This window comes from Aulonocara sp. 'chitande type north' Nkhata Bay, linkage group LG1 (assembly GCF_057382095.1).
Source record: "Aulonocara sp. 'chitande type north' Nkhata Bay isolate Kocher_YH1m ecotype deep benthic linkage group LG1, A_spYH_male_GT1.1, whole genome shotgun sequence".
Lineage (NCBI taxonomy): Eukaryota > Metazoa > Chordata > Actinopteri > Cichliformes > Cichlidae > Aulonocara > Aulonocara sp. 'chitande type north' Nkhata Bay.
This window is the reverse complement of record NC_141344.1, coordinates 31,630,536-31,653,237: the sequence shown is the minus strand read 5'-3', so window position 1 is coordinate 31,653,237 and position 22,702 is coordinate 31,630,536. Positions and strand designations below refer to the sequence as shown.

General features: G+C 39.3%; 2 protein-coding genes across 7 annotated transcripts; one reads left to right on the top strand and one right to left on the bottom strand.

The window, feature by feature from the left end:
* Nucleotides 1-1,228: 1,228 nt before the first annotated feature.
* On the bottom strand, nt 1,229-12,517 carry nr1h3 (nuclear receptor subfamily 1, group H, member 3). Of its 5 annotated transcripts, XM_086293793.1 has the most exons (12): nt 12,304-12,515; nt 11,464-11,563; nt 9,771-9,987; nt 7,708-7,790; nt 6,597-6,839; nt 5,815-6,081; nt 5,448-5,653; nt 5,137-5,316; nt 4,162-4,261; nt 3,619-3,732; nt 3,283-3,377; nt 1,229-2,931 (listed from the first exon to the last, which is right to left on the bottom strand). In XM_086293793.1, exons 4-12 carry the CDS (start codon nt 7,748-7,750, stop codon nt 2,785-2,787), a joined length of 1,395 nt encoding a protein of 464 aa, XP_086149919.1. In that variant the 5' UTR covers nt 7,751-7,790; nt 9,771-9,987; nt 11,464-11,563; nt 12,304-12,515; the 3' UTR covers nt 1,229-2,784. The 5 variants fall into 5 exon arrangements, with proteins under 5 accessions (XP_086149919.1, XP_086149937.1, XP_086149928.1 ...); XM_086293811.1 differs by lacking the exon at nt 9,771-9,987 and having other exon boundaries at nt 12,304-12,517; XM_086293802.1 differs by lacking the exon at nt 11,464-11,563.
* A 2,120-nt stretch (nt 12,518-14,637) lies between these two features.
* Nucleotides 14,638-18,486, top strand: arl14ep (ADP-ribosylation factor-like 14 effector protein). 2 transcript variants are annotated; one of them, XM_086293759.1, is made up of 5 exons: nt 14,638-14,831; nt 16,302-16,497; nt 16,584-16,709; nt 17,061-17,101; nt 18,077-18,486. In XM_086293759.1, the coding sequence occupies exons 1-5, from the start codon at nt 14,761-14,763 to the stop codon at nt 18,303-18,305; spliced, it is 663 nt and encodes a 220-aa protein (XP_086149885.1). In that variant the 5' UTR covers nt 14,638-14,760; the 3' UTR covers nt 18,306-18,486. The 2 variants fall into 2 exon arrangements, with proteins under 2 accessions (XP_086149885.1, XP_086149893.1); XM_086293767.1 differs by lacking the exon at nt 14,638-14,831 and adding an exon at nt 14,855-15,289.
* Nucleotides 18,487-22,702: the final 4,216 nt, after the last annotated feature.

The window sequence follows — 22,702 nt, the reverse complement described above, 5'->3', positions numbered from 1 at the left end:
GAAAAAAAAATTGTCATAGCTAAAGTTTGTTTCCTGATGTTAGCTGCTGTTCCATTCTTCTTCTGGCAGGAACAAACCCTTATGGATGGTCTTTTGTTAGACGTTTCCCACAAGCAACTACTAAGTAAGAAAATCCGGTCACTAGGTTTTCCACAGCTATTCTAACATCTTAAGAGCACCCCACTGTAAGGAATGTGGCTGGACAAGCATTTGCATTTATTCAGCCAACCATTAAGTAACGTTTACTGTTTTTATCATTTTACACATTTTCTTAATGTTAGGCTGTGTGAGACATTTTAAAATCAGTTTTCATCCAGCTTGGTCAATGATGCATGAACCAGGCTAAAGGATTGTATCATTAGATCATTTAATCCGCATGGTGAAACATAAAAGTCAAGTTGTCATAGAGGACACGTCATAGACGATGTCAAAGGCAAATACAAACTAGGGAGTTAATTCACCAATTAATTATTGTCATCACTAATTTTTTTTTAAACCACTAGAGTTGTCATTAATTTAGTATATCAATATATCATTTTCACACAAGACATCCTTACATGTCACAGGCAGGAAAGCAAAAAAAATTAAATTAAAAATAAAGTGGAAAATAATATTGTCAGTTTCAGGGTTCCCGATGCTGTGCATGGTGGTTCACAGGAACACTTTAATAAACAAAGCCAATTTTATTAAAAGCATGAGCTGAACATGGGAGAGATAATCAGTTTAAGCTAATATTATACAATACAGACATGTTGGTCAATATGGCGATAAAGTTTAAAAAAAAAAAAAAAAAAAAAAAAAAAAAAGGGGTCAGTTTGGTTACACAATCCAAGCTTAACAACCAAAAATTCAAATAATTAAACATCAAGTCCACCAGCAAGTGCTTTTGGACAAAAATCTAATGTGCAATAAAGTGAATTTTGAAGAGTCTACGTGTGCCTGTGTGACATTTGTGTAGCAGGTGTAGATAATGTCCCATTTAACCAGCACGTTAGCCGTCTGATGGAATTTATTAGCTAAAAGGTCCCCAAAAACATGATTCTGGACGACCTCCCGGCTGAAATAATAGAAGTTGTTTGTTAGGACAGTTATTGAGAAATCCAACCTTGACATCTTGTAATGGCTACAGAGGTAATTAAATTACTGTAAAACAGACTGCAAAGCCATTAAACTGTCCCAATTTTCAGCCGTCTTCACTCAACATAGGAAGAGAAAACAGACTTCACAATTATTGGCAGTCCTTTATCATCCATTATGCAGCATTTCAGTGTTACACCGCACAGGACAAGGCATGGAAAACACAGCAATAAGAAAAACATATATATATCTCTAGTAAAGTAGTTCTTTCCTGTTGATTCCTGCTCCCTGTTAATAAAGATTTTGGTACATGTTTTTAGTGAGGTTTCCCAAAATCTGACCGGTTAAAGCTGTTGATGTTGAGTACCCATTCAAGGAAGATACTTACACTATTACAGACCTTTAGATCAAGTTAGCTTTCTAACTAGAAATTCAGCTTGACATTTATTGTCCTCCGTATTAGTTACATAGTAGATTATCAAAAATAAAATGTCACAAAACGTCTCCTTTTCTGCTCAAACATTTGACACACTTTTAAATGCTAGAGCGAAATCACAAAAGTACATTTCACTTACACAGTTACAAAGATGGTGTTAATCAAGCCAATACTTTTCATTTATTTGTGAATGCAACTTTGACAGAAAAGGGGCTTTCTCACTGGGGAAAACAAAAAAAGGCTCAGAGACATGGTAGATTGACTTTGCCAAACTGAAATTTCATCTTTCCTTACATCTTAAAGACAATACCGCCTGTATTTCAGGGTACCATTGCACTGAGTGATAAAACAAAACAAAACACACCATTTCCTGTGAAGGGCCCAGCCTACTAGTCACCTGCAGAGTTGTACTTTCTTGTGCGTTAGCATGTGATTGTACAATCTTGAGGATAAGCTTTGCATTTTTTATTTTTAATGTAAACAAATATACAATTTACACTAACTGTAATGGGCTTCTACAAACGACCAAAAAGGTCCCTTATTCATCTGGAAAAACTAAAGTAAATCTATTAAACTAATAGATATTAAAGAAGCCTCCAGTTCTCAGAGGTCTACTTCACATTACCTGAGCAACTACACCAGCCTTTAACTTTTGTACTTACTCCAAAGGGAACAAAAATCTATTTGCTGCCATATTAAAATGCATATTACGTATCAACCAAATGGCCTATATTTTAACCTAATGTCAATAAAGTGAAAAGCTGTCGTGGGTCTGATTATGCCCATCTTTTCCCCGTTCTATTGCACAAATGCAAATATCACCATTTTAACTGAATGTGTGACTGTAATCCTGACGTTTGAAACAGCCACAGCCAAGACCTGCTCAGTTCCTGTTGATTATTATTGTTAGAGGAAAAGGATAAAAACCGCACTAGAGATTGACAAAACGTTCAACAAATATTAAATCAGAGATAACTGGCTAAAGAGCCGAATGCTGGTATTTAACCACAATCACGTCAGTATCTACATGGAAGAAAAGAAAAAAAAAAAAGAAAAGCAAGGTTCAAAGAAAAGTAGGCGTTCATGTTCCTCTTAGGAACACAAAGCCATATAGCAGTCTGAGAGCAAAGGGCAGCGTTGCTCTCCTTTCCCCATGAAAAAGAAAACAACCAGTCCTTGACAAGATCGTCAGAAAGGAGTCAGTGATCTTGCTGGATGCAATGTCTGTCTCAGGCTTAACAAAGCCACGGAGTGTGACATCAGGTTTGCAGTCACTCATTGACGTCCCAGATTTCAGATAGTAATGGGGGAAGCTTCTTGTCCTGGAGGCGAAGGGCAAAAACCTGCTCCGAGTGGACGCTGCTTAGTGTACGAAGGCTCACCAGCTTCATCAGCATGCGGGGGAACATCAAGTGATCCTAAGGAAGTTCATTTAAAAATAAATGAATAGTTTCCAAAGCGCCTTTCAAACACAATCACTTCACAATATGTGTGTGAAAACACACAAATACCTATTATCAACTCAGCTGATAATGTATAATTGTTGCTGTTTTTAGATAACAATATGTGGTCTACATTTGATTCCTTTCACCACTCAGCTTTATCTAGCACACAACTGCTCTTCTAACAGTTCAAACCCCCTACAAGTCTCAACAATACAATATGACCTTAGTCATGACCTAATGTGCTTGTTGTGATGATGACAGCCTGATTATACTGATGTTCAGTCTGTAACAAAAGAAAAAGCTACAGATATATCTGGTGCTTACATTTGGTCTCTTAATCATGATATAAGAGCGCAGTGCATCCACATAGGGCTGTTGCAGCCGCTCCACCAGATCATGATCTTGCACATTTGGCCGATCTGAAAGCAAATATACACACACACACACACACACACACACACACACATTAATCTCTCCTGTTTGTTTATGGAGAAAAAAAAGAAGATCTATTTTGGTAAAATGCAAAGAAAGCCTTCTGAGGGGAAAAATGCTCAATCTGCAAATGCAACCAGTTCATTTCTCCCAAAGAACTAAAAAGGGAAGGATTAGTTCTCAAAGCATTTTCACTATGAGAAGGGTGTGTAGCTTATAAATTCTGACCCGCAGAAAAGATGTTGATAGCAATGAGCAGAGCATATTCGGCCTCGTCCAGGTGTAGGTCATTCATTCCTTTTGAAAACTCAAAGATGGGGTTGATGAACTCAAACTGAAGCCCTGAGGAGGTAAGAGTGGAGAGAGGAGGGAGGAAATGAAATGTCATGTTACAAATAGAAACGCACTGCAGCTGCACGCTGTGGATTTGAGCATTTTCACAGTAAGGGAACATATGAAAACATATTTTCTATACATCTCTGTAATCTTTGACTTTCTGCTAGAAGGCACACGATACAACCATTAAAGCATTAGATGCAATTAAAGCAGAGTTTTTAATCATTACTGATGGGACTGGTGCAATAAGGTGAATGCAGGGACTGGCGTACATGTGCTGAATTTTGTATATATTATTTCTCCTTTTTAACACTACAAGTACTGCACTTAAATTTTTGTCATCATAAAAACATTTTCATTCTGACAGATGAAATGCACACACTGTGGTTAAGTAATAAAAACAATTATTTGGTAGGTAGAAATGAACAAATGAACCTGCTTTGGCGAAATCCTCCTTATTGTAACTGAAGTCCTTCAGAAATGTAATGCTGTCAATGGCAGGATTGTATCGCCGAGACGTCTCAAGCAGCATAATCTGAGAAAGACAAAAAAACCCATATTTTTTTGTCTTTCAACTACACCAGCCTTTAACTTTTGTACTTACTCAAAAGGGAACACAAACTATTTGTTACAATGAAAATGTAATAGTCAGTTTGTACACTACAGATTCACAGTTATTAATCAAAAGCAGAAGCAAATTTGCTCAGAATATGTATCTTATGAGTCATTATTTGCTCTTCTTTTTAAACTAAATTTCCTTTGTTAAGTATTTTGGGTTTTCTCATCATAAGCAATGTTAAAGTATACTGTAGTCATCCTTGGATACTATTAATTGTTTTCACTACAGAGCTTTCCTTTCAGAAATATACTGATCATATTACTATTTCCGAGCACTGGGCTCTGTTGAGGGTTTGTTACTGCCACAGAAAAACAAATACTAGATCAGAAGGCTTATAAGACCGTCGGCTGCAACAATTTCTAATAACACTGAAAACAGCTGAACCGAAAGATCAGCAGAATTTTTTTTCTGACGTGTTTGATTCTCACTGGAGTAACTTGGAGTTTGCTTGCTTGATACTTAACAGTTAAGATTTGAGACTTGCACTTGTGTTTACTCCCACCTCTGAATCACAGAGTACTTGCCAAAATGAAATGAAAATGCTAAAGTATTTTTAGTATGTTTAGAGTTTGGTTGTGGATTATTCACAGAGGCAAGACAACAAGGTAGCTATTCTTAGAGGGGCCGAGTTAAAAATCAAGCAATGGACAGCCAATCCAAAGAAAATGGGCTCATAATGAGGCATCTTAAATCTTTTCATAAAAGGGCCAGTAAAAGATAGAAACCATTCCCCCCCCTCTAGTTAGTGTAATGGGTACAATTTAACAAAAGTCACATTTCTAGCAACAGACCTCAATAGTAGATGTCTTCAGTAGAGCAATCTGGTCTTCTCTTGTGAGCTCAAGGAAACCAGGAAGCTGCTTAGCAAAATCCACAATCTCTTGGACTGACATGATTGCCAGCTCAGTGAAGTGAGCGAACCTCTGCTGCCGCACTTCTCGATTCTGCAAATCCTGACTCTGTGGCCAAGGCTGGAATACATTAACAGTAAATATACAGTAGTGAGATAAATCTGACTCTGAGACAAACCCGCCTCAGCATTTGAGACACTGTCTCTATAGCTGCTGCCATTTCTGCTCCAACTCCCCTCTGAAGCACTTACCGTCACTTTTGGTCGGTCAAGGAAAGACCTCTTGTTGCATTGCTTCTGCATAGCCACCAGCTTCTGAATCATCTCCTGCTGCTGTGGATCCAGTGTGGCTGCTTCCTGAGGAGGGGTGGGTGTGACCACCGTGGATGTGCGGGCCGTTTCCTCCTCCTGCTGCTTCTTCAGCTTTTTCAGTCTAATTTGCTCCTCAGAAAGCACACCTACAGGTCAAAAGAGGATGCACATCCTAAAGCTCAAGCTAATTAAAGAGTTTCTTTTCATTGTCACGACTTGCACTCTGGCTAGAAACCCACATGCCAACATTGCATGTGGGTTTGCAAGTTTTCTTCATCTCTGATTCATTTGGCGTACAGACACTCACACTGCTCCAGCATCCCCGCCTCCCGACACTTGCGCAGGCGGCACTGCTGGCACTTGCGGCGCATGTACATGTCCATTTCGCAACGACCATTGTTTTTGCAGGAGTACTGGGCACTTTTAATGACGCTGCGCCGAAAGAAGCCCTTGCAGCCCTCACAGCTCAACACGTTGTAGTGGAAACCAGAGGCCTTGTCGCCACAGACACTGCACACCTCGTTGCCCAGCATCTTTGGAGCAGGCCCCTTCTTTCTTTTCACTGGCTGACCATCTACACACAAATGAAAGAGATATGACACCAATGTGAACTCAAGAAAATGATCTGGGTTTAGTTAAGATAGTTTCTCAGAAGCAGTCTGTTATATATGCTCCTTTCAAGAAACAATGGTTACTTCTAGGTCTTGTATCTAAACCAAAATAGAACAGAATAAACACACTCAACGTTACTGACTCATCATAAAGGTCAAACTATAGAATAAGCATGTCTAACATCAAGAGATCAGAAGGAAATAATACTGGTTATACTGGTCTGTGGAAGTTGTCACTCCACTTGCAGTACAAACAGCCATAACTGAGATGGGCAAGTTTAGTCATGCCTTTTTCTAATTTTTGTATTTAACAACTAGGTCCTGTTTTCCACTCAACTATTTACAATAGTGACAAATACAAAGACACTGTTTTCCTACCCTCCAATTCTTAATAACCAACTCACAGAAGAGCATTGTTTTCATTTAAAAACAATGTATTTAATGCAGGTTTGCTGAAACAAACTTTTAAAACATGCACCTGTGCTTGCAGATGTGTCACCTGCAGCTGGATCCAGCTTAATGTCATTTGGTTCTACTGGCAGAGGGCTGCTCATCTCAGCCAGTGAGGGGCCATTATGAGGGGGGACGGGGAAATCGTCTGGGTGGGAGAGGTCAGTCAGTGACAGCAGGCCATCATGCTTCATTGTGGTACTTCCACTGCTTTCCTCAACCATGCAGTCCAGCTGCAGCTCAGAGGCCCCATCAAACACCTTACTCTCATCTGAGAGAGACGAGACAAACACAGCGAAAACAATAATCATCGTCCAAGGCCGTTCCACTCGTCTTTATCTTTATTTTGACAGTTGTCTGACATAAACAGCCATGTTCACAAAAACATATACAACATGATGCAGCAATCACAGATTCAACGGTAAATTATGAGCTGGTGAGAAAGGGCCAATGTATTCTGTGCTGGGTTTAAAAGGGCATGTTGGACCATTTGCTACGGGAGAGGATAAAGGAAGCTAACAGCACTTCCTAACTTGAACTGCAAACTCTGGGTGTGTCTGAGATGTCACAACTAAAAAGTTCTGAAATCAATGTGTCTCTGCCCCTTTCTCGCTGTCACTCGAGTTATTTTTGATCTAACACTAGCTTGGACGTTTTTATTGCAATTAAAATAACTTAATTACACATCACCTGTCTTTTGGCAGCTCATCTCCATATGTGACACACATGTGTATGAGGTGAGAGCAGGGAAAGGAGAGACTATTACAACTGTAAATGGTTGAGGTATGCAGCAAAAACTTCCATAGTAAGCTTAAATAAGACTACCGGTAGTTAAAATAAAAGATAAGCCACATAAATAGATAAATTACTTATTATTTCACTAAATTATTTTAGTATTATTTGTTGAGAAATGCACAAACTGCATTTATTATAAAGTAGGATATTTCTTTTAGGGCTCTCTCCCCACTAAAATAAAAAGATAATACAATATAAAAAACATCTTTTATACCCACTCTTGGAATGTAGAGCAAGTACTTCATATACTTCATGGCATAATCTAACAATGACACGTATTGGAAGAATTGGCTCCTGCTCAGGTAAATCTCTCACTTTGGACTGACAGAGATCGTTCCTCTTACCATGACCAACATCTGGGATATCAGTCACAGACAGCGTGGACATCTTCTGCACAGCAGCTTGTCATTACGAAATCAACACGTACCTGCGAAATGAAAACAACAGGACATTATGCTAAAAGTTACTATCACTACAAAATCCTCTGAAGCAAAGTTTTTCCTTGGATCCTACCCGTAAATATGGGTAAGATCCCCCTTGGACTGACAAAGACAGCTTAAGGGTCTCAATGCAGGTTAAAAGCAAAAAAAAGACAGTTTAGTCTGTTCTGATGACAGACTTTAATTTCAGGAAATGTATTGTCTTCTTTAAATATACAGTCTGCACAACCCATGTAGTCAGCTGTTGTGGCTACAAAGCATTTCTAAAAAGAGAGTTTCACAGACAACATGTTAGCCACCACCTGAGACATACTCAAGTGTGGGTGACTCTGGTAGAGCTATGCCACAGAGTTACAAAACAGTCAAGTGTGAGAAACACACTTAGTTCTCTTGAAACCTCTTGGTTGGGTGTGTAATTAAGAAAATAAGGATGTGGTTTGAAGATATCGATGACAAGTGGATTATTATGCTGTTACGCAGCATAACACAGTTCTTAGAAAGAATTAAAATAGATCAAGGCTTGTAGTTCTGGCCACTCGGAGCCTGGCTATAAAGATGTGCATACAGCAAAGCCAACTGGATGTAAAAGCAGAAATGAAAGCATGTCATGTGCCACATATGGATACATTTCAGGAAACTGAATCAGCAGGAGGCTATTTGGCTGTTCTTAACCAGCCTACAAGAAACAAGCAAGTTTGGAAATGAGGGCCGAGTTATTTTTGTGACAAATAAAAACGATAATGTTCAAACTTTCTGACATCTTTGTCACACGGCATGATAGAGAACTGTATTCTGTCTGCACATCTAATGCAGTTCATTATTCAAACCTACAATTAAAAAAATTATTATAATCCTTTTTTGGAAATGTTTTTAAAGCAACTACGGTCACTCTTGGTTCACTTCAGAGGCTGTAGCTGATGACAATTTGAACTTTACTGCCTTACATTTAGGGATGCTTCTGATATTTAGTCTACACCCCCAACACAAATGTAGTGCATAAACTAACCAATTAGTAAACAATGAATTACTCGACAACTTAAACTACTTTATTTGATGTAATATGCTCAGTGACTGGAATAAAGACTGTAAAGGTCTACTATAGCCAGAAAGTGATGAGCATAAAAGACATAGGCATCAAATTTATGGAAACTCATGGTATGCCAATTGGTGCAGGTCCTTTCTGTGGCATTGCAACCTCAAAAACTGGTTACTCTGCAAAGCACCTGCTTCATAAATGGTGATAAGGACTCGGCAACCACTCCTGCAAGATTTCATAACATAAAAAAACCCCACATACAGGTAGGTGTTCTAGTTGGTATAACTATGTAGTAACATCCGTACTTATCAGTGTAACAGTAGTACTTTTCCATACAAGTATCATAAAGCCTTTCTGTGCATTTTAAAGTTCCCCATGTTTCCAACAAGATAAAGAAAGACAGAGAAAAGAGAATGAAACTGTGAATATATGTGACTGAAATTACATAACTCTGCTGGGGTTATGCCAGTTCAAAAATTAAAGGGAAAGCCGGTAATAAAATGAAACAAAGAACACAGCTACTATGGCAGTAATGTTCCTAGTCTCACTGATAAGCTTTTACATACCCAATGAAACCAGTAAAATCTTATTGTTCCTAACAGTTAAGCTAAACGATAATGAACACAAAACTTCTGTTGGCATAAAGAGGCTTTGGTAACATTTCCATGATAGCATTTGTGATTGTTACGCCATGTTGGCTAATGGCACTAAACTGAGGCTATGTATGAATAATATCAAGTTTGCCTTTCAAAGCATGCTGGCAATTTCTAACATTTACTTTTTGGAACTTAACAGTTTCCTCACTGAAAATGCAGCTTTGGTTTGATGATAAAGAAAAACAAGGTCAACGACACTTTGACTCAAAGCTCTTATCAGCTAGAATTGAACTGCGAGACCGACTGTGACAGGCACAGCGGTGGAATGACCTTACCTCAGAATCTGGTGTCTTATTTATCGCCTATCCATCTTTCCCATTAGAGTCCACAACCTCAGCCTGCTGATATCTCTGCGGTGATGCTAAGGACTAGCTCGCCTGATGATCCTTAAAAGGATGCCAAAACCCCTGTGACTTGTTGGGCAGAAGTTTAATGACTTGATATCTCGAAGAGGGCAAGTACGAAAGAAGACAAGTCCCTTTCTACAATGCCCTATGGGAGACAGGAGGGAAAACACACAGAGAGACGGGGAGGAGGGAGGGAGGTGAAAGAGGGAACACCATAGGTTACTATTGGTCATTTGCACAGCTCTTAAATCCACACAGGGTTGTGGTGTTCGATTCTTTTTCTCCAAGTATTAGAGCCACCCATTTTCAATCTTTACAAGGTTCTTACTCCATTTTTCTCCAGTTCTGTCAAAACATAGCATCTACTTGTCCTCTCTGTCACCACTCTAAACCTTCCTCACAAAAATGCCACACAGCTTATTAGAAAAAAATATTTTCTAACATATAACAGTGAATTATCACTCATCCATATATTTTCTTCCACTTATCCAATTCAGGATCATTTCATTAAGGACAAAAAAGCCTAACCTGGGGGTTTGAGGTTTGAAACGAATGATATTCAGAATATGTTGATTATGATGTGTTATTCTGGTCATACAAGTCTAAGCTTAGTTGATTTACTAGTTAAAATGTACGATGATCGAGGGCATCGTGGTCTCCTGCATGAATTAACAGTCTTTTGCTGTAACAATTCCTATCTGCATGTGACCTTAAGTCATCCCTGCTCTCGTCTCGCAGATAAAGTCCAATGTCCCCTGCAACTTATCAGTCAGTCACCTTTGACCATGTTTTCACAGACTGTTGGAAATTAAATGAGAGCACCAACAAACAAACACAAAAGAAACAAAGAATTGATGCAAATCTAAAATCGCCCATCAATAATAACTTAAATGCAGTTCTTATAATGATTTGTACCTGGTTTGGTCATCATAATCTTTTATAGTTGATGATCAATCTAGAGTCAGTATTATAAAATACAGAGAAAAAAAAAGAGAAAGGACCTGTTCTCCATTTACACTCCAGCAAGTCAAACATCAGTCTGCTCTTTAATAAACAATTTGAGGCCAAATAAAATCGATGGGCGTCAAAATTAGGCTTTTATAAAAAACTTGTGAGATTATTTAGCAACTAGTATTTTTGCATGTGCCAGTCAGATAACTAAATAGTAGAAATTTAGAAAACAAATTGTTCATTTGGTCATATTTAAGTTTAAAACCCCTAATAAAAATGTCCGTGTTCATTATGGGCTTTCTGAGTCTTCAGTGATTGTGAACTGGTAAGTAATATGCAAACAAAGCTGCTGAGAAAGATTCAAATTACTGCGCGTGTCAGCAGCCAGAGTGGCGGGGAAGACTGAATGTGAGAAAACACGGCGTGAGAAGGTGCGAATCCAGTGTCCGAAGACAGCATGACTACAACTGGGAAACATCGCTTTCTCAGAGTAACAACGGATGCAACTCTCTACGGTGAAGCAGAAATGGATTACTGCACTCAGCAACATCTTGGTGTGAAAGGAAAGAGTCAGTGCTTTCAGGGATCACAGATTCCACAACCAATCAATGTTCCCAGACAAACACACGCACACAATGTGGTGGAAGGAGAATAGAAGAAGTGTATTCACTTGCAGATCCACCCAGATGTTTTCACTTCTTTAGCCTCCATACTTCTCTTCTGAGTAATCTTTGGTGGAGCCGTGTTGGGAATTAAGTCAGGTCACCGAACTAAAAGATATGATAAAGATGTGATAAAGATATGATAAAGATATGATCCACCCCGCTGAGATAGCAGGTGCAACAGATGTCACCTCTGCACACAGCACTTGTCAGGAAAAACAAGTGAAACCACCTCTACGGGTGGGGCAGGTGCATCAAAGGGTTTTCACACTGAAAACAAGCACATATGAGGGAGTAAACAGCCTGCCTGGCTTGTCAAGCTAAAGTAGCTTTAGTAGTAGTACCATTAGTTTTTTGTTTTTTCGCCCTTTGCAACCATAGTAGGAGCACTTGAAAGCGCAAGTGAAAACTCTTAACACGTATGACAAGTATTGTTTTGACAGTACCGGTATACTGTGATGTGGCCGTTTTGACCGCAGATTTGCTGCTAACATTAGCTTAGTTAGTTAGTTAGTTAACTAAGCTTAATGCCACTTAAGTAGTAACAAACAAACGCACACAGCTAGCCTCAAGTTTGGCTTGTAAACATCAGCCAGCTTACATCGACATACGTTAAACGGTAAACATGCCATCAACACTGCTATTCAAGCAAAACAACCAGGTGTTTAGGTGAGATTAGCTTCTTGGTCGAGCCGCACAAGGCCAGTATCGTTAACGTTAGCCGAGAAACCCCGCACACCAAACGAACTTCCTATAAACAAGTTTAACTTAGCTAGCTTGGCTAAGTTAACGTCTCTGGGTCAATAAAAACGTTCAGAAATGACACAGAGCTGCGTTTTTAGACTCACCGAGGACTTAAGGACTTTGGGGCTGCTTGTTAGTTGGGCTACTGCGTCCGTGTGCGATTCCTGGCAAGGGCTTTAACAACATACGCTAACATGTTAGCTCGCTAGCCAGCGTCGTTCTATCATGTGATCCAGCGGCCCCGGGGAGCTCCGGCTGCGGCTGTCGCAGCAGGAAGCAGGTTTCATCAGGCAGAGGGGGCCGGGGCCGGGGGCTTCTCTATTCCGGATTTGGTCTTGCAGGAGCGGAAAGCCGCAGCACATTTATCGGCCACAGGGCCCACTTGTTTAGAATTATAGCCTTTTAGAACACAGACTTTTTAAAATATATATACATTTAATTGAGGCCCTATTTATTTATTTACATACAGAAAAAAAAGTCGTTTAAATTATACTTAAATAATATTCAGTCTCCCCTTTTTCCTTTTTCATTTTTTTTTGTGCTTTAGGAATTTATTCATGATTTCATAATCAACTAAAATGAAATGAAATTGTTGAATTTGGACCCTCTATATGACACCGATAAATTATTGTAATAATGTAAGATGCGCCTTGGTTGATGATGCTGCAAACTGTGAGAAATTTACAGGGAACCTAATAACAGAAGGACTGCAGCAAGTGTGAACGGGGAGGTTTATAACATGGTAATAAGCTCTGATATGACGTATGGTTTGGAGATGGTAGTGCTCACAAAAAGACAGGAGGCCGAGCTGAAGGTGTTCAGATTTTCACTGGGAGTGACCAGAATGGATGAGATTAGAAATGAGAGGGACAGCTCAGGTTGAGCAGTTTGGAGAGAAAGTTAGAGAGGCAAGGCTGAGATGGTTTTGATATATCAGAGGAGGTATGGTGGAAATGTTGGACAAAGGATGCTGAATATGAAGCTACCGGGCAGAATTGAAAGAAGAAACCACAATGAAGATTCATGGATTTAGTGAAAGAGGACATCAGAAAGTTGGTGTGACAGAGGAGGATAGATAGAGGGTGAGATGGAGGCAGATGACCTCTAAAGGGAGCAGCTGAAGGGTAGAGAAGAAGATGAATTTGTAGAGGGAACCTGGTGTTTGTATTGGTTGCTGCTGTAATTTATAGTCCATCTTTATACCGTATGTACCTGCTTATACATGTGTAAGACTCTGAGAAAATATGGGGTCTATTCCTGTACATTTTACAGAAATTGAATGGATCACAGACTTTATACATACTTCTATTTTCCCTTTCTTATTACACTTTCTTTTCCATAATCCAACACAAAGTCTCATGACCCTCCATTTTTCCCATAATAAATCTGTAATAGGACACAAGGCTGAACACGAGCGTGAAAGCCATGCCCGATGTTTTCTATACCAGTTTTCTATACTCATTTTATTTGTGATTGCCTATGGGCCCCACCTGCTGGGACTGTGAAGGTCATATCACACCAGTAAAATAACCCACAAGTCCCCTAGCTGAAGTGATCAAGTATTCAGCATCCATCTCAGTACACCAGGCTTTATTTCTGGTCCACTGAACTTTTAAATGAGCACCCATCTTTGGGGGATTTTTGCTTTGTAACCCTACTTAAATAGCCCTGTATTCTAGTTTCCCTTTATTGTCGCCCTTCTGTATGCACAGTGTATACAGCGTATGTAGACAGTGTTCAGAGTTACAACATGCCCAATAAAGTCACTGCGCCTGCTCAGCTCAATTCCACTGTTATACTTTGACTTATAAGTAACACTTATTTGTTCAATTTGGTAATCAAAAACACCCATATCACTCGTAAGTCATTGCAGGGCAAAGTCATTTCAATTTTTTGGTTAACATGGTAACCAACATGGCTGAGGAGGACACATAGTGGATGGGTCAGACTTTTGGAATAAGAGGTCATTCATCAGCTTGTTCCGCTAGTCTGTAAGAACGGCTGTTATTAAAAATTGCAAAACAAATGGAAATGTGTTGTTAAGGATATTCTGCACTCGCTGTCAACAGTTCTAGTGTGTGTGGTGAATTCATTGATTCACTTCTGCACCTACAGAAAATGTTTTTGATGTTTGTCCCGTTAGTCTCCTGCGTTGTGTCTGCAATCTAAGACAGATAATTTTGCACTTTTTAAGCTGTGACTATATTTTTCTGAGTGATATATGCATGTGTGTTTTCTATTTTTATTGTATTTTATTTTATTTAGAATATCAACGTAACTTGAGCCGAATGACTGCCTGTCAAAGTTTGTTTCCCATTTCATTCATATTGTGCATAAATCAATAATGTTCATGACTGTTTTCCAGTGTTTTACATGTATGTGAATATCACGAACCGCCGCCAGAGGGCAGACTCTTCCAATGGGAAACAGGAAGCTTAAGCAGAAATACAGTAGTTTGGCCGAAGAAGACGGCGAAAGGAAGTTTGTAAACTGCTGTTGTTTTGTTTTTTCATTCTTATTGTCATATAGTTTAGACAAAAAGAAGAAAAAAGAGAGTCACTATGCCCGTTATATGTGCGGCAACAGGATGCAACAATAAGTTTGTCAAAGGGTCGGAAATAAGATTTTACAGGTAAGCTTTCTGTGCAGCGGAGGAGCTAAAGTTTCTCTTTAGCTTGCAACGGTATTGTTGCACAGCGTTGGTGTGTGTTTTCAGTCGCTTTAAGATGGCCTCAAGATTGAATGCAACATTAAAAGGTTTGGACATTAGCTTCAAGAAAAGCTGCCGTGATTTAGCTTAGCATTAGCTCCACAGAGCTAGCTAACGTTAAACGTGAGGGTGCTGACATTATACACCGCACCACGACGCCACACAGGTACAACGTAATGGCTTTTTCTGGGCAAGTTACTTCACCGCTTTCCTGATTTTTCAAGCTTCGTTTTCTTGAAGGAAGAGTATCTACTTAAAGCTAGTTGCTTATGGTTACGGCTTATGTACATGTACACGGTGTTGATATGTTAATGCAGCCCACCAATAAACCTATTTAACAAATTCCGGTTGCACATAAGGCTTTCAGAAGTGAATAGAAGGTAAGTTGACAATAATTTGGTAGCTTGATAAAATGTTACTGTAATAAATGTAGTCACTCGTTGATGCCTCGGTCAGTATCTGCTTTTAAGCAAAGATATAGTTTACAGATTTGTAAAACATAATCTGGAATTTCCTTGCATGTAAAACAAGTCCATGTAGACCAGAGTTTTGAGGTTTTGGCCGTTCACCAAAGGAAAGTTATCTTATCATTTAATTTATTCAGTTGGCAAAAGATGAGAGGAAACTGTAGGAGGTTCTGTTAAGTAGGACTGGTACATGCTTAAGTGTAATTCATGGTCCTGCAAATGCGTCCCTCTGCGTGCACGTTTCTTGCAGTCCTCCTAGATTGTAACTGCACGTAGCTGGAAATGAACGATTGGTTGACAGGCGGGCTGGAAAGATTAGCAAAAGTACCCCCACAAAACTTGAAAGATCCAAAATATACAGCATGAAAAGCTCAGCCAGTGACTGCAGTGGAGACTTAGGGCTCATTGTTTCTAACATTCGTTTTCAGTTCAGCTCTTTGTATGTTAGAACTTCCACTCCTCTCCGTGGCTGACAGACCAACAACGGCACAAACAAGAGTTTGTTTGTGCTGTTGGGTGGCTGTAACTCAGGTGGTAGAGCAGGTTACCTATTGATCGGAAGGTTGGTGGTTCGATTCCTGGCTTCCCATAGTCTGCATGCCAAATATCCTTGGGCAAGATACTAACCCCAAATTGCTCTCCGATGCATCCATCGGAGTATGAATGTGTGTGAATGTTAGTTAAAAAAAGCACTTAGACAAATGTGCTTGTCTGGCATCCCCAGACTACCAAATTACCTTTGCTGAACCATAATTTCTTTACATCTTTGGTTAATCACCAAATATTCATTTTAAGCCAGGATGTGTTGGATTAACATTCACACTTTGAGAGCAACTCAGGGTTCAGTATCTTGCTTAGGAATACTAGGGCATGCAGACTGGAGCATCCAGGGTTTGGAGCATCTCTTCTCTTTCTTGTGTGTCAGGTTTCCTCTTAGCAAGCCTCAACTCGCCAGCAAATGGGTGCACAGCCTTGGGATGAAGAACTTCATCCCAACTGCCAACACTTGCCTCTGTTCGGAGCACTTTAGGCCAGACTGCTTCAGAGACTACAATGGCAAACAGTTTCTCCGAGAGGATGCGGTGCCCACCATATTCACCCAAGGACAGGATTCCTCAAAGGTGCGCTCTCACAACAGGATCATGCTTATTCTAAACAGGTGACTCTGCTTTCTTTGTTTGAGGTGATAACGCTGTAAATTCCACAGATTGAACTGCGTAAAAGAGGAGTAATCCTGAAGGAGACAAATGTCGCAAATCAGATGACGACACAAGCGGACAGAGACAGAGCAAAAGAAGCTGCTCTTCGCAGAGACAAAAGAGGAGGAATGAGGGTGAGTGTCTCTTTTACTATTGTGTATACTGTGGGAGGGTAATGTGTGCTCACTTTTTTACCCCTCAAGAATTATTTTTAAAAGTCTAAAATGCAAAAATAATAATAAAGTGTCATGACTGTTGCATAAATGCAACAAAGCCATGATGTTTTGATATAACATCAGAGGTATTAGAATATTAACCAGAAGCCATTGACTGGATCATTTGAAATAAAGCAGTTTCTTTGTTGTCATTAAACCACGAATCTCTTTCCCCAGTTGTCTCTATGTGTAATATAAAGTGTATTATTTATTTTAGGCCTAATTTATCTCTGCATGAGCTATATTTCTTTGTTATTGTTATTGTTGCAGGGTGGACGAGGTGGCCGTGGAGCGAAACAGCTGTCAGACAGGTGAGAGATGCTTGCTGTACATCCACAAAAATGCATTCTAAAGCATGAAACCTTTATTGTGCTTACACCTACCACTACCACACACGTTTTGGAAATGCTTGCTGATCCAGTTTGGTGTTGCTGCTAATGCTCTTGTGTGTTTGCATGGCGAAACATCACAGCTAGGCTCACATCCTGTTTTCTTTGTTTGTTTTTTGTCATGGTTCTTCTTCCCATTGTTGTGGCTTCTCTTGGTGAATAATATTATTAAAATTGGGCTAAAAGTCAAGCCTGGACAGGGATCAGTTTTAGTTTTAAAATAAAAATGTTCCCTGTGTGGATGCAGGCATACAGTATCTCCACTGACTTTGTTGGTAGAAGCATTTGTTTGTGCTTAACACTAAGTTCTTTTTGTCATGGATCCTTTTTTTACTGTCTTGCACTTAGTTTGCTAATTAGATGTGAACATAAATTATGCCTGCGTGGATAACATTCTCCTTTTCTGGCTTAAGTGATTGTGCCCTTATGCAGACTGTTGGAGAAGAAACACATTAACAAAAAAAACCCCAACAAAAACTTAAATTAAGACCATATGCTGGTGACATTCCTCAGATTTCCGTTCTCATTTGCCAGAGTGTGTATTGATGAGCCACTACAGTGACCATCAGAACGATGAAAAAATATTGCCATAAACAGTTTATTTTGCGACAGCACAAAACAAACGATAGCGTAAAATGAAACGATAGACGTTTTTATATCGTCATCTGATATATATCGTTATATCGAACAGCCCTATTTTTAAGTATTATTAACATTGTCAGACATAAGCATTAAATTGGGTTCATAAAGAGGTGGTTTACATTCAGTTATGACCTTCTTACGTGACAGTTTCAGAATGAAATTTAAAAAAAATGATCAAAACTATCAGAAGAGAAAAGCTTTAAAGAAAACCAGATGCAACTGTTCTATAAGACATTGTCTGTTTGAATCACGCAGGCAGAATGTTGGAGCCAAAAACAAAGTGTACGACAACAAAGGGCGACTGCTCTCCAATGGCAAGGACTTGTGTGACTGTTTGGATGTGGACTGCATGGGCTGCTTCTACCCGTGCCCTGAATGTGGATCTCGCAGGTGTGGCATTGAGTGCCGCTGTGACAGGAAGTGGCTTTACGAGCAGATGGAAGTGGAAGGTGGCGAAATCATCCGGAACAAGTTCGCCATTTAGTTTTCAGATATGCTTTTCTTTCTCTCTGATTTCATATCCAAATCAGGCTGATGGACCATTCAAGACTATGATGCACTCTTTAAGAAATAATCCACAATATTTATCAAGTTTTACAAACCTAACAGGAGAAGAAAACTCTTTTTTTTTCTCTCTTCTTTAAATAAAGATTTTTTTCTCAATATTTAATGTCTGTGCTGTTGATATAGTGTAGCATGTTATTTTTAAAAAGGACTTTTCTGTAGTATTATCAGCAGTTTGGTTTGTAAATGGGGAAAACATATGGAGTGTAATGTATACATTGTATAGTTTGTATAGATGATTGGAGCATGAAGTCAGTAACATATTCATCAGGGAATGGGATGGTGACATAGTATCATCCAAACACTAACAGGGTTTTAAAGTTAATCATAAAGTTAAGGTGACCAATTTATTATATATTAAAACACTGCCTAAATAATAATAATAATAAAAATAAAAAAAAAGGGAACACCCAGTCATCGCCCAGGGCGTCTTGTCTTAATACCTGTCGGGCACACAACATTTCATTTAAACATTTCACTGTCACCAAAGCAGGGGAAATGAAAACTGGTTTATGATTCTTAAGTGGACGAATCGATGTCCCTGAATTTTAATTGACTTTGAGTTATACTGTTCCCTATAATTGTTCCCTTAATTCTTTTTTTTAATTTAGTGGTGTGGATTTATTTTATTTGTGCGGGATGAGTACAGAAAAACATTAAAAATGTCAGCCTCTGGAAGTGTGCAGTGTAGAGGATTACATAGTGACCTAACAAATAAATGGTCGCTGGTTCAATTCCAGAACACAACTCTCCTTTTGGGTTGTGTCAGGGAGGGCTACTGGTATTAAAAACTGCTGAACTACCCTTATCACAAGAGGTCTGCTGAATGTAGCTCTGTGGGTGTATATATACGATCACATTGCAGCAACTTAATGCATTATTAAAGACTGCAAAAATGACCTGCTGAGGTTCAACGCAGTGCTTATGCAATACAATACTACAAATTTGGGTATAAATCCAATATCAAGTGAATACACAGCCAGTATTGCTGATACAGATACTGATATTTTTAACCTATAAAAGCAGCGTATGTAGGGGAGAGCAGCGGGTCGTGATTAATGAGATGAATCATTACGTCCCACAATATTTAGTTAAAATGAAAGAATACACATTTCAGCTTTTCGTGTCTTTTGAAACTGTTTTTTGGAGACCTGGAATGTAAATGTGCCTGTCTCTAAGTCACTGTCTGTTGTTTAAATGTGCTATAGGTAGGCTACAAATAAAATAGATGTGACAGTCAACACAAAAAGGTTCAGCCATTTTTCATAGCATATGTCTGAGGTATATTTAAATAAAACATTTCCAACACAATTCAGTGGGCTTCATACTCGACAGTATCACTTCTATCATCCTTTCATCGTTTTGATACCAGACTGCTTTATGTTTGACAAGCTGTTAAGACATTTATCGACAGAAACATGAAAATAGATGAAAAGCATTAATAACAAAGTAAATAAAGCCAGTGACCTGTTTTAAAATCACAGAATAGTGTGATGACAAATGAAATTCATGAGCGGAGCTCCTCATCCCCGTGAGTTAGACTGACAGATAATTTCTCAGAGGTTTGAATGTCAGGACTTTGCTCTCATTGTATATCTGATCCGCGCTCATTCAAAGGCGGCGCTGAAATGGGAACTAATCCTTCCTACATGTATTCCCACCTTTTTGACACAGAGTCTTAATTATTTATATTACAGAGAGCACTTTGGCATTAGCTTAAAGGCTGTTTAACGACAAATCGTTCGTTTTTAAGTACACGTTTTATCAGTTATCCAGCTAGTAAATGATTACCCTTGAAAATGTGATTCATGCTAAGTTCCACAATGATCTTTTTGCCTGATTATCACAGACTGGACACACTTCAGCAGCAGTCTTTTCACTCCCTTCTTCGTACTGACCTAAGGCCATAGACAACAGCATGACACAGCAGTTCATCGTGCCGGCTGGCAAGAGAATTGCAGAACTCCTCAGACAGTAATGTCTCATTTGTACACATCCCGCTGTCCTTGAGCTCAGCTGTAGGTCAAGAGTCATGCAGCCCAGGGTAGCTTCGCCTCCATACCCTCTTCTTATTACCACAGATTGAGCAATGGCAGCAAAGGCTGAAAACTATGAACTTTAAAGAACTGCAACGGTGGATATTTTACCTTTTAAAGGGCATGCTAATAAAATGCAAGTCCTTTTTTTTACTGTACATATTTTTTGGAGAGGAGGGTGCAGTCATCTCACTGCAGGCTGTGTTATGAAATGGAGGCATGCTGCCCTTTATTTACCAGCACCACTGTCTTTATTTATAATGCTGTTAAAGGTGTACGTGTGAATGAATCTTATTAATATTTATAAAAACATGAGAATAGACAGTTGATGCAAACATCGTTCATCACAGCCCGTGAAGCTTTGTTGTCTGATTTAAATTCAAGTTGAACTATTTTCCCCATGCAGTACAGTTTGTTATGCAGCGACTCAGAACACTGAGGACGCTCCAGATACAGGTATGGGTCTTCAAAGGACACCTGTATGCTCTCTCGTCATCGCTGCCGGTGTCGTTATGTTTGATGTTGGAATCGATATCAGAGCACTTTGTTAAAGAAGCAGTTTCCTTTTCATTTAGAACAAGTTTCCTGTTTAATGAGCTCTTGAGAATGAATATTTTCCGCTCGTAATATATGCTGTCAAGTCATGTTTTGCTGTTGTTGTTTTTGCCTTACAGCAGTGTGGATCTAGTGATGGCAATGTCTGTTGGCTGGTTCATTACATGGATTCAGACTTGAATCTTGTCAAGTGTGTGGTAGATTGGCACAGTATTTGTTAGAAACACAAACACACCCATGTATGCACTGCAGTTGTAATCAGTAATCCCGACCCCCTTTCATCTGGTGCTGTGATCAGTTCCAACCACTTCAACTCAATTTAGTTGTACTTATATAACACCAAATTACAACAACAGTCGCCTCAAGGTGCTTTATTTTATAAGGTAATGATGCTACAATGGTACAGAGAAATTTCTACAGTCAGATTACCTCTATGAGCAAGCACTTGGCAACAGTGGGAAGGAAAAACACAATTTTAACAGGAAAAAACCTTCAGCAGAACCAGGCTCAGGGAGGTGCGGCAATCTGCTGCACGTGGTTGGGGGGGAGGGGAGGTAGACAGCACCAAAGATGCTCTTTTAGAGAGCCAGGTTTAATTATAACTAATGATTAAATCCAGATTGGTGAAGAAGAAACACTCTATTGCAATCTAACTCATTAGTCAGGTCACTTTACTTTTAATATTAATTAAAAGTGATTACAATTTTACACACTACAGCCAGGTTAGCACTGTCAAAATGAGCATTTTTCAAAAGGTCTTTTAGTACTAGTGCAAGTACCACTAGCCTGGCTAAGTTTTATCTGTCACATCAGCGCTCTTAGCAGATTAAATCATATCAGTTCAACTGGATGCTACACAAAAACCTGACACAATTACTGGAAAGCACAATAAAACAGTTTACTGGAGAAACTTCCTAAAGTACTCTAAAGTCCAGAAAATAGAGTAATCTGCAGAGTCCGACCTCAGCGTCTTTAACAGCTGTTAGCATTAACACACACAAACATAAACTTCTAAAAATGGTTTGCCCTGTTTTCTTACAAAATTCTTCATCCAAATAAATAAATAAATTCATCATAGCCCGAGACGTAGCCATCCACTACATCACTGCGTCCATTTCCTCCCTCGAGCAAAGAAAGCCATATGACACCTCATCCGTAAACTTGATAAAATGTCTATTGCAATATTGGCTGCGGCGGTCATCAGTGAGGACGGAGCACAAACCTCCAGGGGGCTACTGGATAAAAACAAGCCACCGTTAAAGGACACCGGTGACCAGAACGGACGGAAATCTGTCAGCAGATATGCAGCCTGCAGTGTTCACAGCGAACTGGAGATGTGAGCCAAGTGAGTTGGAGGCTGGAAGTAAATCCATGAACATTGCTGTGAGACGACCAAAGGTCTGTTGGGACGTTGACAGAGAAAATGGAGTAACGGGGCTGTCACATCTTTCGCTCCTGTAAACTAACAGCTTCTTTTATTTTTCAGTAGAAAGAAAATTCATTGACAATTAATCCATGCTTTGAGCTCAGTAGCATTCTAAGATTTTCAAATAATGTTTCTAGCTACTTGTATTACCAGCTGATGACAGAATTACATACAAAGGGAAGCATAACTAAAATTAAGCTTCCAGCTTAAAACTTAAGAGCATGCACCTATGTCAAACACCCAAATGATCTCTTTTGGCTCTGTTCAATGCAGAGGCGTGGCATGTCTACCCTGAGCACC

Coding starts and splice junctions, on each gene's coding strand:
- arl14ep (XM_086293759.1), top strand. CDS start 14,761: ATGCCCGTTATATGTGCGGCAACAGGATGCAACAATAAGTTTGTCAAA. Junction 14,832..16,301: donor TCGGAAATAAGATTTTACAG/GTAAGCTTTCTG, acceptor CTTGTGTGTCAG/GTTTCCTCTTAGCAAGCCTC. Junction 17,102..18,076: donor GCGAAACAGCTGTCAGACAG/GTGAGAGATGCT, acceptor TGAATCACGCAG/GCAGAATGTTGGAGCCAAAA.
- nr1h3 (XM_086293811.1), bottom strand. CDS start 7,750: ATGTCCACGCTGTCTGTGACTGATATCCCAGATGTTGGTCATG. Junction 5,317..5,447: donor TTGACCGACCAAAAGTGACG/GTAAGTGCTTCA, acceptor AATGTATTCCAG/CCTTGGCCACAGAGTCAGGA. Junction 2,932..3,282: donor TCATGATTAAGAGACCAAAT/GTAAGCACCAGA, acceptor GAACTTCCTTAG/GATCACTTGATGTTCCCCCG.